General features: G+C 39.5%; 1 protein-coding gene across 2 annotated transcripts in view; it reads left to right on the forward strand.

The window, feature by feature from the left end:
* Positions 1 to 16,248, forward strand: part of LOC122564061 (double C2-like domain-containing protein beta) — a 282,383-nt gene that overhangs the window by 136,421 nt on the left and 129,714 nt on the right. For both annotated transcript variants that reach the window (XM_043718544.1, XM_043718545.1), the window contains one exon: positions 8,966 to 9,075. In XM_043718544.1, coding sequence (XP_043574479.1) covers positions 8,966 to 9,075 — 110 coding nt within the window. The remainder of the gene's footprint in view (positions 1 to 8,965; positions 9,076 to 16,248) is intronic.

Here is a 16,248-nt window from a genome sequence, read left to right on the forward strand (position 1 = left end):
TGACCAGTGGATTGCCACAAGGATCAGTGTTGGGTCTACTACTTTTCATCATTTATATAAATGATTTGGAAGTGAACATAGGAAGTATAGTTAGTAAGTTTGCAGATGGCACCAAAATTGGAGGTGTAGTGGACAGCGAAGAAGGTTACTTCAGATCTTGATCAGATGAGCCAATGGGCTGAGGAGTAGCAGATGGGGTTTAATTCAGATAAATGTGAGGTGCTGCATTTTGGGAAAGCAAATCTTAGCAGGATGTATACACTTAATGGTAAGATTCTAGGGAGTGTTGTTGAACAAAGAGACCTTGGAGTGCAAGTTCATAGCTCCTTGAAAGCGGAGTAGCAGGGAGATAGGATAATGAAGAAGGCGTTTAGTATAAAAGAACAAAGAACAAAGAAAATTTACAGCCCAGAAACAAGCCCTTCGGCCCTCCAAGCCTGAGCCGATCAAAATGTAATGTTTCAACCTGTCGGTCAATTCCTAAGCATCAGTATCCGTCTACTCCCCACCTACTCATGCATTTATCCACATGCATCTTAAATGAATCTACCATGCCTGCCTCTACCACCTCTGCTGGCAATGCATTCCAAACGCCCACCACCCTTTATTGGTCAGAGTACTGAGTACAGGAGTTGGGAGGTCATGCTCTGGCTGTACAGTACGTTGGTTAGGCCACTTTTGGAATATTGTGTGCAATTCTGGTCTCCTTCCTATCAGAAGGATGCTGTGAATTTGAAAGAGTTCGGAAAAGTTTAACAAGGATGTTGCCAGGGTTGGAGAATTTGATCTACAGGGAGAGGATGAACTGTGTGGAGTTTGCACATTCTCCCCGTGTCTGCGTGGGTTTCCTCCGGGTGCTCCGGTTTCCTCCCACAGTCCAAAGATGTGCAGGTCAGGTGAATTGGCCATGCTAAATTGCCCGTAGTGTTTGGTAAAGGGGTAAATGTTGAGGAATGGGTGGGTTGCGCTTCGGCGGGTCGGTGTGGACTTGTTGGGCCGAAGGGCCTGTTTCCACACTGTAATGTAATGTAATGTAATGTAATCTTTCGGATGAATAGACTGGGGCTGTTTTTCCTGGAGTGTCAGAGACTGGGGGGTGACCTTGTAGAGGTTTATAAAATCATGAGGGGTATGGATAGGATAAATAGACAAAGTCTTTTCCCTGGGGTGGGGGAATCCAGAACTAGAGGACATAGGTTTGGGGTGAGTGGGGAAATATATAAAAGAGACCTAAGGGGCAACTTTTTCACACAGAGGGTGGTGCGTGTATGGAATGACCTGCCAGAGGAAGTGGTTGAAGCTGGTCCAACTGCAATATTTAAAAGGCATTTGGATGGGTTTATGAATAGGAAGGGTTTGGAGGGGTATGGACCGGGTTCTGGCAAGAGTGCTGGAACTAGGTTAGGTTAGGATATCTGATCAGCATGGACGAGTTGGACCGAAGGGTCTATTTCTGTGCTGTACATCTCAATGACTCTATGACTATGACTATGTCTCTAATGCTGCAGGGAAAACTCAAACCTGTGTTGTGCTAACTCTGTGAGTTAGAGATGATGATAGAAATAGAAAATCACTATATATCCTTCAAGACCATGGACTCAAAAGAAAATGTAACCTTTCTACAATTACAAGAGGATGATTTAGACTAGAATGGCCCATGAGTCAGTGAACAGAATTATACGGTAATGTTACATGAGAAGGAGCAATGTCACAATGACACTGTAACCTTTGATGACACTGTGTACATTTAGATTATAAACAATAAATATTTAAAGATTCTCTTTTCGTGTTTTTCTTTCAATACAAGCAGCAGTTCATTTATTTTTCATTTAGCTCTGGAATGTGGCTGTTATCAGCAAGAGTGAATTTATTGCTGGTCTCTAATTATCCTCAAAATATATTTGTGGATCTTCTCTTTAAATTCCTGTTACTTTTCTTGTGACCATGTTCTGCCAATTGTTCATGTTAGACATGGAATTGCAGGATGTTGATCTGGCAGTGATCAGGTGAACTGCAATATATGTCCAGCTCAGAATCTCATGTGAGTTTGAGTTAACGGTGCTGTCCACCTCAATGGTGGAAGTCGCGAAATAACAGTGATGAGCTACGTGTGTGCATCCTGTCAAAGGAAAGAAAATACCCTTTGGTCAAAGTAAAGATTTTAAACAATAAATTGAAATTTTCATACACACTGAGTTGTATGGAAATTGAACTTGTTTTACATCAATGAGTCTTTCTCTGTCATTATGTTTCATCACTGCCAACCGTTTGAAGGTTAAGTGTAGCATTTGGCTGTAAAGACTACAATTTCCATGTTATTAATTTGGTCAAAGGCAAACCATGAAGGAAACGTTTAGCAAATCAGGGATTCAATCTTGTTTTTTTTTTGCAGCGTATCTGTTCAATGATTGGTGCTGATTTGGAAAATGATATAGACTAATAGGGGGAAATGAGAAAGATGCAGGAGGAGATAGGATAATTTTATAGATCATTTGACTATTATTTAATAAGACAATGCAGGCCAGAAAAAAAAAAAATTGATTTCCTTACTGTATTAACATTTGGAAGGAAACCAATGTTCTAAAACTGAGTGGAAAAGCCATCTGGCTGTGTGTGCTTGGCAGACACCTTAAAAGTTAGTGTCAGGTGCTACCATAAATGTTGGAGTATAAGCTGAACATTGAAGCCTTACAAAATCTTTCTAGATAAGTGGTTGACTTATACGCCAAGTATAAAAGTGAACAACTAGTATGGGAGGTTGCCAAGGCTGGCCTTCTCCATGCTGGGTGTGCTCTGTAAGATCATTTCTTAAACTCCTGTGCACATTCACAACACAGTCCACATTGCCTGCTTGATCACTTCCATCCTGTCATTAGATAAACCTGCATTTGTGGGCTGAAAAATTGAAGGGAACTATTAATGTGACCATAATTATGTCATAGTTGACAATGGTGGGCTTATATGCAAATATAAAGGGCCGAATCTTACAATATTTTGGCAAAGTGTCATTTTTCTTGAGTTCCACGGTGGGTTTCTCTCCGTGAGGCCTAGTGAGTTTTCTAGCATTACTGTCCCAAACACATCTCATTAATGATCCACCCCACCCCTATCACACCATTCTTAGCTGATGTTAGTTAGATTTTGCCACTTGCTGTAGCTCAAAGAACCCGCCACTACTGGGATATGCTGGCATAAACCAGCATCCCTGGTGGTGGTGCCATATTTAGAAAGCCATTGGATACCCCTGATGAATGCTGCCCTATAAAGTTCCTAAGATTTGCCCCAGACATGACAGAGAAGGGGAGATTGGTGCCTTGCTTTGTGGAACTCCTGGTGGATAAGGTGGTGAACTTCACGCAGGTTTGTCTGGAGAGGCTATGATACCATGACAACCCATTCAGGATTAGCACCCAGATCAGTGCGGTCTCAGCCATCTGGAGGAATGCCACATACTGGAGAGAGAAGGCTAATAGCCTCCTGTGACCAGCCAGAGTAGATGCCACAATTTTCTCTCTGCTTTTTCCCACTCAACCTATCTCTGCTGCTGCACCGAAGCAACCATGATGGAAGTGGATCGGCGGTGTGCCATGCAGGTCCAGAAAGGCATATATTCAATGCCAAAACCTGTGAACATGGGATGCGTGTGGTTGCTGTCTATGGAGTGCGCCCTGAGATTATGGCTAAACATAGCAGTCCAGAGGAGCAAGTGGGATTCACCAGGTTCCCGTGCTGACTTGCATGTCAGGAATTCTCTGCATCTACTTTCTATCTGGTGGTAAAGGAGCCTGCATATAGTGAGATGAGAGTCAGTGCTAATGAGGGTGTTAATGATCAATAATCCCCACGAACAGGATTCTTACTGTCCCCTAGCGAGAATCTTGTCTCAATTCCCAGAGCTCTGTAAGGAAATGGACTTGTTGCTCCCAGTAACAAGATAGGCCTTGTTTGACATCTCGTGGTTCTCCCAGATTTCCCATCCATGCAATACCAATGTTTCTGTGAGTTGATTTATATGCTATAATTTATGGTATTTCTATAATAATCTGTAGCTTTTTTGTAGTGGTGATTATTAACACAAATGGATTTTGTGTGGGCTGCTCATGGTAGATCAATAGGTTAGAAAGACAGTGACATTACTGCATAAAACAGGCATTGCATATAGATAATGAGGGAACATTTTACATCTTTGTCAATTACCTAATGGTCATGGGCAAATTTCATTATGAAGCATTTTCTCTTAACAAGGTGAGGCACTGTTTTAAAGCAGCTACAGAGCAATGTCCTGATGTTTATTGGAACCTAATTGATATTGCTCAGGATTGTTTAGCACCCCCCAGCTCATGACTGCTGGCAAAACCCACCAATATCTGGGTCGGCAAGTAGAGAATTGATGCCAGACTTCATTCTGCTGAGTCTCTCTCCTGTTTTGCATATGTGTTCAAATTCATCTGAAGAAGATGGCAAGGGATTCTTTCATCTCTCTACCTGCTGCCTACCCACACACCCATAATGCAGCTGAAGAGATTGAATTGGCATTGCCCATCAGAATTTTCTCTAGGTCCCCCTTTGTAAGCCACAATGGTGAATGTACTAAAATGTTGCATGTGAACTTTGCATTGTCAGGATTAGATATTATGTCCCAACAAAGATGAAATAATACTTTGGAAAGAGGCAAATTGAAAATCATATTTTGCAGATTTAATATGAAACATCTCAATTGGCCCTGTAGTTTAGTTAAACTGAGGCAAAATGTTGTAGCATTGTTTATGGGTAGAGAAGACTTTCCAGCAGTGCTACTCATGTTGTACAATTCACCACAACCATGGGATTGAATGGATATGGGACACTTCCTTTGAGTAGGCAATAAGTCCTGCTCCACACTACTCTGTCCCCAAGTGACCTGTCCAAGAACATTTCCGCTGTCTCTTTTAGCTCAAAAGCTGTTTGAGAATCCAAAATTTCACTTCAAGAAAATAAGATCACATGTGTGAAGCAAGTAAAGCTGGGGAATGAGACACACTGGTCTGACTGCTCTGATATACTTCAAAATGGAGGATCAGTGAATACAAGACATTCATTTCCAAGTATTGCTGGCCTTTAATTGGTCTTTCCTTCAACGAAACTAGTAAGAAACAACTAGCTTTCTTCCACTAATTGTTCAAGCTAATAACTGTATCCCAGCAGTTATAATTTATGATTAGAATTAAGATAATTAAATGAAAAACTTGAGATGCACTTTTAACCACAAAATGTACAATAATTTGAGATGTGTCATTTCTGGAGACTTGGCTTCAGTTTTTTTTAATGTAATAAGCTAAAGAGATCCCTTGACTACACTTGTTTTTGTGTAAAGTCAAGAAAATTGGAGGATTTCAAATATATTATACCTTGTCCAGAGTTAAGAATATTTTGTGCTAGCTTTTTGATTCTTTATTATCTCATGTGATGTGGGCATTGCTGACCTTGAACTCAATGATTGCTAGGCCATTTCAGGGGGCAATTAACATTCAACCAGATAACCCGTATGCATGGAGTCACGTATTGGCCAGACTAAGTAAGAATTGCAGATTAGGTCATTACTGAATCACATGGGATTTTATGGCAATCAATAATAGTTTCATTGCCACCATTACTTCATAGTCCAGACTTACTAATTGTGTTCCGATTAGCTCCTGTGGTGGGATTAAAAGGCACATGTTGCTAAAACTTGCCCCTGCCCAGAAAAGAATGGCCACACTGTGAATGAATAAATCACCTTTTTGTGTTTCTGCTAACTCCAGGCATTTAGAGTCTGAAATAACTAGACAGTGGCTGGATCCAGTCACTAAGTCACCCTTTATTTACAAGCGCACAGTACTTGAGCTGTGGCCAGCAGCTCGGAATCAGTCCTCAACTGAGGCGATTCTAAACTATTGGTTATATCTTCTTTTTATAAGCAACCTATGCAGAGATGGTATGACACACTTCTAGAGCAAATGGGACTTGAACCTGTGCCTCCCAGTCCAAAGGTAGGGACACTACCTCTGCACTGCTCAGCCAAGGCTTTCCTGATTGGCCCAGGTTTACAAGCGCGAACAAGAGCCTCGTAGTTAACAAGGTCAACCTGGTTCCAATCACTACAGAGTCCCTTGTGGAAACTCCAAAACTTGGGTCTTTAGGCATAAGGAGAAAGTGAGGTCTGCAGATGCTGGAGATCAGAGCCGGAGACTTGGGTCTTTAGGCATAAGGACAATCATTGCTTTTGAGCATTTTTATTTTTGCTTTACTAAGAAACTGATGAATGTACCTTAATATAACATACAAATAGTGTGAACCCTTTGTTTAAAAAAAAATCACTTCCACTGATTTAAAATCAGGTTACAAGCCAAGAGCGGGCAAGTTGTTTCAATTTTATTTTAAATAACACATTTTCGTCCTTATTAATCAAATTGTACCAAATTACAATTTTAAAATGTATCAAGCACATTTCTTAAAGCAAAGATGAAATTGAAAAGGAAACCTTCTAACATAGTGCCAGCTCATGGCAGGTTTTGTTGTTGATGATATGTAAATAATTTGAACGGAACCCAAGAAAAAGATCTTTTCAAACAAAGTGTAACTTACACCCAGATCAAAGACTGAGTCCAAATTAAAATTCTAGTCTTTTCTGTTGTAAAAAAATCCCATAGTCAGGTCTACGAGGGGTCTATAGTCGTTAAGATATGAAAACAAATGATCAAATGACCCTCTGAAAGATGTATTCACTCCTTTTTTAAAGTATTTAGTATGTATTGCTGTATTAGTATTCAGTATTTGGTTATGCTGTTGTGATGCCAAGGCTACAGGGCTATTTGCCAAGTGCTGGAAAATGGGGTTGGAATAGTTAGGTGGTTAGTTTTGACCGATGCGGATGCAATGGGCTGAAGGACTATTTTCTAGATCTCTGTGATTCTAAGACTCTGTGGTTATGATCTAATGGTTATACCATAAATATATTGTTGTATTAATTAGGGCTATATCCTGCTTTGATAGGACACACACCAAACACAATTATTGAGAATAGATAACAGGCTGATTTCACATGTGTGCTTCCTGAGAACGTGATTTCATTCGTGGGAATAAAGAATTAGCATTTGCTCAATGTGCACCTGTGACAGTGCTTTTTTTAAACACTTGGTCGGTAAAGTTCTATCTATTCATGAACATGTGTCAATCCAGCTGTGACATGTACATTTACTGTACTGAATATCTAAATTAAATTGGGGAAAATCCTGATCTAGCCAGGTGATACTGAAATGCAAGGCAGTGTTATTGCCTTACAAAAGTCTGACAGGAGAATAAACATTTCAAACTTCCTCATCCCCAATAGTTGCATGTGTCGAGGAGCAATTTGGTTCCCTGTTTATGGTCAAGAATGGGACAGTAATGCTATATAAATGATAATGAATAAGTTATAGTTCCCTCTACTGTTACACCCACCTCCAATTTTGTCCTAGTCTCAGAATTAGCTGGTTAGAGATTGCAGCAGAAATGGATGCAAGCCTTATCCAGGAAAGTACTTTTGGCCTTATAATATCACTAGATCTCCAAGCCCTTTTTACTAACATTAGCTTGGTGATCATTAATGACTATGCATTTCTCCCAGTGCTGATGGAAACTTTTAATACCACTGAGGGGGCCAGTTCCCTGCAAACATCTGCTTTGAAAATTGAAAGGAAAGGATTTTACTTCTGACTACGACAGATATTTTGTGCCATTACTCGGCTTTCAATCTGGTCCATCTTTGCTTTCTGTGATGAAAAAGAGGGACAGGTACAGTAACTGAGAGGAGCTCTGTGCCACCATATTTAGTCCTTTAAGGTGTCCAGGGAGGAGGAGAGCTGATTGTAGCCAGAGTTACTGTGCTCATTGTATCCACAGGTCCTGAGTGTGATCCCTAGCAAGGGATTGCATTAGAGACCGAAAACGTTTATAAAGAGATGTGAGCTTCTCAGTGAATAGCACAAACAAAATTACATAACAAGATTTCATGTCTTAAGGTGAGAAACTAACAAATAAATGAAAATCAACATTAACTAAGTATGACTTTATGGATAACCAGCTCACTAAATAACAGAAAAGGAATTCCCTATTATTTCTTGTAATAAGAAATAATAGTTTAGAGTGTTTACTAAACAAGCAAACTCGTGGATAAATGTATTATAGTCAAGTTGTTGAGCTGGAATTTGTGATCGGTTGCAAAATAACAGTGTTTGCCAATGACTTTAATGAAATTTGACCTATTGATATCTTTCATGATTTTATAAATGGTTGCCTCTCTACCCCATAAGCTCCATTTGAAAAATGTCCTAGTCTATCCTTATAACTCAGACTCTCCATTCCCAGCAACATTTTGATAAATTTTTTCTGAAGCCTCTGCAGTTTAATAATATCCTTCCAATAACAAGACACAGTACTCCAGAAAAAGCCTCACCAATGTCCTGTACAACCTCAATTTGATGTCCCAACTCCTATAATCAAAGGTCTGAGCAATGAAGGCAGGCATGCTAAACACCTTCTTAACCACCCTAATTATTTTGTTTAACAAATAAAGTATGTGGAATTTATCACAATGGAGATCTTTGATTATCACCAAATATAGATATTAACATTACTGTTTCTGGGCCACTAAAGCTGTTCAGAAACAGTTATCATTTAGTTTGGTGTCAGAAAGACCATTACCTCTCGTTCATCAAGATTTAGTTTTTACTAAAGGATTTTACAACAAGACAAAGGTTGTAAGATTGAAGGTTTTTATCCATTCAGTGAATTTAAATTGATTGCATGCTGGGGCCTCAACAGTAGTCTCTTCAGAAACAAAGATTCACTGGCAGCAACTTTTGCATAATAAATAATAAGCCATCTACCTCTGCATGTAGAAATCAAATTACACAACTCATTAAATACAGACAATAACATTAAACTATTTTGTATTGTTTGGTTTTAGGCCAACAAACTAAGGACAAAGACTTTACGGAATACTTTGAATCCAATTTGGAATGAGACTCTCACTTACTACGGGATCACTGATGAGGACATGGTACGGAAGACATTAAGGTAAAAAAAATTTTAACGTCTCGAAAATTTTGAAGCAGTTTAAAACTTTTAGATATGAAGAAGGGAAGATCTCATAATTTAAGGAAAGGAAATGATTAAGTGTTTAGAGAAATGAGAGTAAAATGGCTGGTCAAAATAAATTTCTAAAAGGTTTGGTTAACCTCATAAAAGATTTTGATATGAGATGAATTCCTCTTTTTGTATATGTTTTGTACTGTGCAAGCTAGCAATCTGTGAATATTGTAACATTCAAGGTACAAGCAGTTCCAAGAAATTGCTATGTTTGATAGGTCCAAAATATCAGTTACATTAAACGAACAAAGGCTGAGCTTCTTGTAAGATTTTCAGTAGGTCACACAGCTAAGTTCAACTGAGCAGTCATTTGGAAGGAGGTAAAAACAATGACTGCAGATGCTGGAAACCAGATTCTGGATTAGTGGTGCTGGAAGAGCACAGCAGTTCTGGCAGCATCCAAGGAGCAGCGAAATCGACGTGAAGGGCTTTTGCCCGAAACGTCGATTTCGCTGCTCCTTGGATGCTGCCTGAACTGCTGTGCTCTTCCAGCACCACTAATCCAGAGTCATTTGGAAGGAGGCAGTCAGAGGAGAAATTTATTTCATGCAATCTGCTGGTTAATCAAGCACTTAAGAAGCAGCTCCATTCTGAAGATATGGAGGAATCTCTCTCTCGAGCACAAATTAATTGTAATCTCTCAGGCTGCTTCAAATGTCGGAGATAATGTAACTTCCAGAAGTTTAAATAATGAAGGTGAGCTTATATTAGTAATGTTAAGAATTTATTATTTTTCACAACTAAGGAACAGAAGAAAATTGTTTGTTCTCTCTGTGGCAATGTTATGCTATTCAATTGGCCACTTAGTTTGAAGTTAACCAGTTGATGGTTGCGAACTGTAAATTGTCTTGTTAATGAATCACAACAGCTACATTCAATAAAGACTGGAGAAATCTCATGGTGTATAATAGTTGTCAGTAGCTGGCATATTTTCTGCACCATCTGTGTCATGCTTTCATCCAGCTACTTGTTGGGCAGTAGACAGTGCACTCCAGATCATCTGCTAATGAGGGTTTCTGGTAACATTGAACTGGAAAGGTTATCAAGTGCAAAAGAATCAAGAACACTGACAGTTATGATTAGGTGATGGAATATTTCCACGGATTGAAACGGTGGTATGTCAGTTTATGAATTTAAGATATAAATGGTATTGAGGAATTAAAGATGAATATACAAAAATGGCAATGATGAGAATGTCCAATAGGCAACCACAAGGAGTAGTTGAACCAAACAGCAGAGCTGTATTTAAGTGGCAGCTCGATTGCAAGCTGAGGGAGAAAGGAATGGAACAATGTGCTACTGCAGTGTATGAAGCGAGATGGGAGGTGGCTCATTTGGAATATAACTGCAGACATAGACAACGTTGGGCTGAATGGTGTCATTCTGTGCTATAGAAATGAGACAACATTACTATTAAATAGAACATACAGCCATAAACCATAGTCAAAGCAAAACCCGTTCTTTAAAAGGAGATGAATACATAATTGTTTGAAAAAGAAAATATGCCATAGTGGCAGCAAGTGAGTCAGAGGATGGGGTCCAGTTATGGCTCATGCAGAAAAAGACGCCATCTGAGATGTAATGGACCACATGGTAAGTTTTTATTTGTGTGGATTCTGTCAGAAATTTATGACGAGATTTTATTAGTAGAGAACTACAGAAAAGGGGACATTTTTGAAGTGATACTTTTGATTCTTTTAAAAGTTTGAATATGTATTACAGTCCTCTAAACATGTTGTTAGATAGCAACCTAAAATGTTCTAACTGGCAATATTTTCGATTTAAATAATCAATCAATGCAAAGTTCAGTTAAACTGACATTCATCTTTTCCAAATTAACTATTTTCCTCTGTTAAAATATTCTTGATATTTAGTAAACCAGCAAATGACAACTGCAATAAACAACAGACCACTGTTTTCATGAGAGTTAGTTGGTGTTGAGAGAGAAAGACAATTCTAAATGATAATGAAAATGGCCTGTTTGTTATTTATGACTACAAATAAAACATAATCAATGTGGAGCCACCATGTGCTTCTCTCAGTCTCTTCTTGCTTGCTTTATTACTATTTAGCCAGTATTTCTTCATTATATAACATGGATTCTCATGAATATAAATATGGAAAATACTGGAAACAAAACATTATGTGATAATACTGAAATGAATTTCTGTTGGAAATTGTGATGTTTATAACACCTTGTCAAAGGTCAGTGGTATTATTTAGACATACTTTAGTATAATTTGTATTGATTTCAATTGATTTCTCCAAGTTATCAATAAATATGACTAGAATCATCAGTGAATAAGTGGCAAAGTTTTATTTTCTTTCTAACATATGAAGAGCCTCCAGTTTGTAATCAAGGAATTGTACATTTTATGTTTAAAAGCAATGTATTTCATCTCAGAAAAGTCAAACATCATTGTCAGACTTCTGAGGATCATGCATAATGTCCCAGTTCAAACGATTGGGAAGCATTACCCTGAGATAATACACTCTATAACATTACAGTGAAACTTTGCAGCTCATCTTCACTTAATTTTGAGGTAGAATCCATTAAATATTCAACACCATCGCTAGAATATTATCAGAGTTGCTGTGAACGTGCATACCTGACCCTGCATGTTATGTATTGTATTGTCCATTGAAGCTTTTCATTAACATGCTCTGTACTCCAGCTGCATCAATGTCTATTGGTTCTGAATACTGTTAACTTGCTCAAGGATTACCTCTTCTGATTTTCAGTGGCATTTCTTCACGGACAGCCCCATTCATTTCCTTTAAGCCCCTTACACATTTATTTTGAAGGTGACCTGGTTATTTAACCACAGCCCACTGACCAGTTTTTAGTGGTACTGTTGACTATCATTACAATAACAGCTTTTCACACCTGACCTGACACCACTAAAGCATTACAGACATTCATTTTGGCCATATATCCAAGAACTGTTTGTAGAAGATAAGCCATGAAATTCACAGATTTCCAAGAAATAAATCTTGTGTAACTGTCCTGTGTTGAGAGGCTCTGGTTCTATTCCAAATTTTACTGAAAGCACCCTCTTCACTAAAAAGTACATTTTAATGGCTCATGATAAATCCAAATGTAAATCTACTGAAATCAACAAAATGTTTGATTTTTGATTTTTTATCAAAATATTCTAAATGTCATAATTTGCTGATGGAAATATTTTTTTCCATTTCATGCCTTGTTTTGCAGAATTTTGTAGTTATCTATTCATGAATGTTCCAGTTTAATGAACCAATGGATACTGGCTAAATAGTTCAGGCTAAACAGTCAAGTATCGAGTGAAATGGTTCCAATTTGTGCAATCACCATAATGGTCGGATTATTATGACAACGATCAGGTTGTACAAAGACAGTCTTTTAGTTGAACTCTATTAGCCATATTATTATCAAAAGTTAACATATTTATTTGTCTCAATTTTGCTTAATCCATAATTTGGCAACAAAAATTTTCTTTGATTCAATGAGCCAATTAAATTAATAGATGCATATAAACATTCCCTAAATATGCAGCAGGAGTAATCAATGTGCTGGGAAGCTTGATGTGTTGGTGTATCTTGAACATTATTTTGCTCAGTGCTTTCATGCAAGTCTCTTTGTTAACCGTAACTAATTAACGTGGAGAAGAGAGTAATGTGAGCGAGGAGATGGTAATTCCAGAGTTTGGACTGAAATGGGTGAAAGCACAGCTGCCTATTGTATAGCAAAGACACTCAAGTTAAAGGATCACAGAACAAAGGTTTATAGCTGAATGACATTCCAGAAATGGGGAGCATTGAAGTCATGAAAGGATTTGAACATGAAATTGAGAATTGTAAATTTGAATGAAGGTCACTGAATGCAAGTGACAAGGACTTGGTCTGAGTCATACAAACAGAAAAGCTTTAAAGAGCTGAGGTGAATGGTAAGAGGGGGTTAGAGAGAGATACTCCTCCTCTTCTCTTAGCCCAGTCAATGCTGCAAAAGCACACACATGTTAGAGTCAGTTGTTCTTGCCTTTTTTTCAGATCATCTGAGGGATGGACAACACAATTCATGGTGTTAAATCTAAAACAGCTTAAATATGAATCATGCAACCTCATTAAAATATTGCCTCTGATTGCCCAAGCACAGGCTGCAATGGTAGTCAGATTGCCGTGTGTTTCTTCCAAGACCTCATGACCCACAGTGACCATTGAGGAACACCATCAGAATGGGGAGAATCAGGGAAGACAAGACACAATTCCTTTTTAGGCATTAACTTCCATGTGAGAAATTTAAAGGTCCAGTTTGAATGTAAGTGAATAGGTGGGGGGTTGGGGAATGAGATGGTGAGTTTGTAGTCAGGTCAGGTGATAGCTAGGTCATTTTGAGAGTAAGGGTTTGGTCTGGTCGGGTCGGGGTGCTGTTGGATGGTCAGGGTGTGTGGCCCAGACTGGAAGTCATTCTTAGGCTCTTTTGGCATGAAGACCTATACCCACAGGCCCTCTCATAGTCTTAGCAAGAATGTCACCAGCAATTCCCTACTGCAGTGTAATCAGAGTTCTACATTGTAGCAGACTTCAAAGGAATTGTTTGGGAAATTGAAAATTAAAATGGGCAATTCCTCCATGCTTGGAACCATCCAAAGATCTCTATTTAAATTGGAGACCAGTAGAATTAAGAAAAAGCATCAAATACATAGCTGAATACATAATCTAACTCCTGAGCAACTATTCAACTGACCCCTTGTTTACCTCTCACACCCCAAACTCCTGTTCCCCAGACACTTACAAGCCACAGACCATGATCAGACATTGCATGGCACTTCACCCCTCTTCCCCTATCAGACCCCCAGACTCAATGTCCAGTATCTGTGCCCCCACCTACCCAGGCCACCATAAACACCGCATCACATACTCACCCCCCCTTGCTACTTTGGACCCTGACACACTACCCAGCTGGTACCCTACCCTGGTGTCACCCTACTTGCCTGGCACCCGACCCCTGCTGATCTGGCTTCCTGCGCTGACACCCAACTCCTACATGCCTGGCATCCTATTTATCTGACACATTCTCCGACTACCCATCTGGCACCCTACCCTCCCAGTACCTTCACCTTACACTTGTCTTTTCTACTTACTGATAGCAGAAGCTACAACAGTGTCTGTCAGAACCTTTAAATTTCAGAATACGACTTTGAAAAGGGAGCATGGTGTGCCTTTCTCTGACAGTCATGTGCTATGAGAGAACTACCAGGACACAACTATGGCTTCACATTTCTAGATCCACCTAGACGATACATTTTTATTAATTTATTATCATGATGCTAAGTGGGACAGTGGTGTTTACCTTGGACTGTGCATCAAAAATCCATCTGCTAGACTTTTCTGCAAGCTTACCAGCCTAACTTGTTTTTGGAGCCTCAGGATTCATTCAGTTTCTCTTCATGTAGCACCAAAAGTGACAAGCAAGGAACAAGAATAAGCCACTTGGTCCTCTGAGCCCATTCCGCCATTAAATGAAACCATGGCTGATCTAATTTTAACCTCAGTTCAATCTTCCTGCACATTCCCCGTAATCTTCCATCCCCTTGGTAGTCGAGAATCTATCGACTTCTACCTGAAAAGTATTTAAGATTCTTCATCCACTGCCTTTTGAGGAAGGGAATTCAAAAGACTCTCAACCCTCTGAGAGTTTTTCTTTGCTCATGTATGTGTTAAGTGGGTGACCTCTTATTTTTGAGCAATAACCACTAGTTTTAGATTCTCTCACAGGAGCAAACGTCCTTTCGATATCCACTCAGTCCCTTCAGAATCTGTCAGACGGTTGCTAATTATAATTCAGTGATGACCGTGACAGCACAAAGTAGAAAGAGTGGGCCCCAAGTTTTCCTTCAGCTGGTATAGGAATTGAACCTACACCTTCGATGTTATTAACTCAGCTAAAAAGCCCTACTCTTTCATGCAACACCTGTCAAATTAGTGTTTTATTTGTTTACAGAGACATCTTTCTGTTCCGTGATAAATGAACTGCGAGTCTGAGGTCATAGATTCTCATAACACTGGAGTGAGGCAATCAGAGAATCCCTGCTTTGTTTGGAATTAGTTTGAACTTCGACATTCCATTTAAACATCATGTGGCAGATTTTGACTTCACAAGCTCATTGGCACTGGAGCAGGGAAATCATCCATTGGCCTACTCATCATAGACTTAACTTGGGGTAAGGGCAGGAAGGCAATGGGTCTTATTCCTGCACCACCACTGGACTTGCACCAAGGGAAGGACATTGAACCCCATTCTGGATGTGAAGCTCAAGTCATGTTATGTCAAAACCACACTTCTAATGTGAATCAACTGTAAATCTCTGACACATGCTTTGACACAGTGACCGTTGGGGTCACCTTTAAGGTTTGTTTTACAGATGATTTCACTCCCCCACCCTCCATCAAATTGTTTCTTTCTGGAAAAGTCAAAGCACATTGTGAGGTAGCTTCAATTTGAGCTGTCGTTTTCAGGAACTGTCCTTAAGCAACTGACCCAATTAGTTACTTATTATTGAGAGTCTTTGTCCAAATTTTAAAACGTGATGCCCAAAACAATGATATACAGTCACTTGTCTCAAGCTGTAATGGTTAGCAAGTGGGCAGATTTGTTCCTAAGTTTTCCACACTGACCAAAATAGATTAGATTAGATTCCCTACAGTGTGGAAACAGGCCCTTCAGCCCAACCAGTCCACACCGACCCTCCGAAGAGTAACCCACCCAGACCCATTTCCCTCTGACTATTGCACCTAGCATTATGGGCAATTTAGCATTGCCAATTCACCTGACCTGTACATCTTTGGACTGTGGGAGGAAACCGGAGCACCCGGAGGAAACCCACGCAGGCATGGGGAGAATGTGCAAACTCCACACAGACAGACGCCCAAGGCTGGTATCGAACCTAGGACCCTGTTGCTGTGAGGCAGCAGTGCTAACCACTGAGCCACCGTGCCGCCCCATGAGGGCTGGCAGGATCTGTCCAGTGTGATATTTTAAAGAGAAATCTTTTTTTTTATGATTTCTACCTGTGGTTAGGGTAAAAACTGTAAGATTATGCACACGCTACAGGTTATCTC

This window comes from Chiloscyllium plagiosum, chromosome 28 (assembly GCF_004010195.1).
Source record: "Chiloscyllium plagiosum isolate BGI_BamShark_2017 chromosome 28, ASM401019v2, whole genome shotgun sequence".
Taxonomy (NCBI): Eukaryota; Metazoa; Chordata; class Chondrichthyes; order Orectolobiformes; family Hemiscylliidae; genus Chiloscyllium; species Chiloscyllium plagiosum.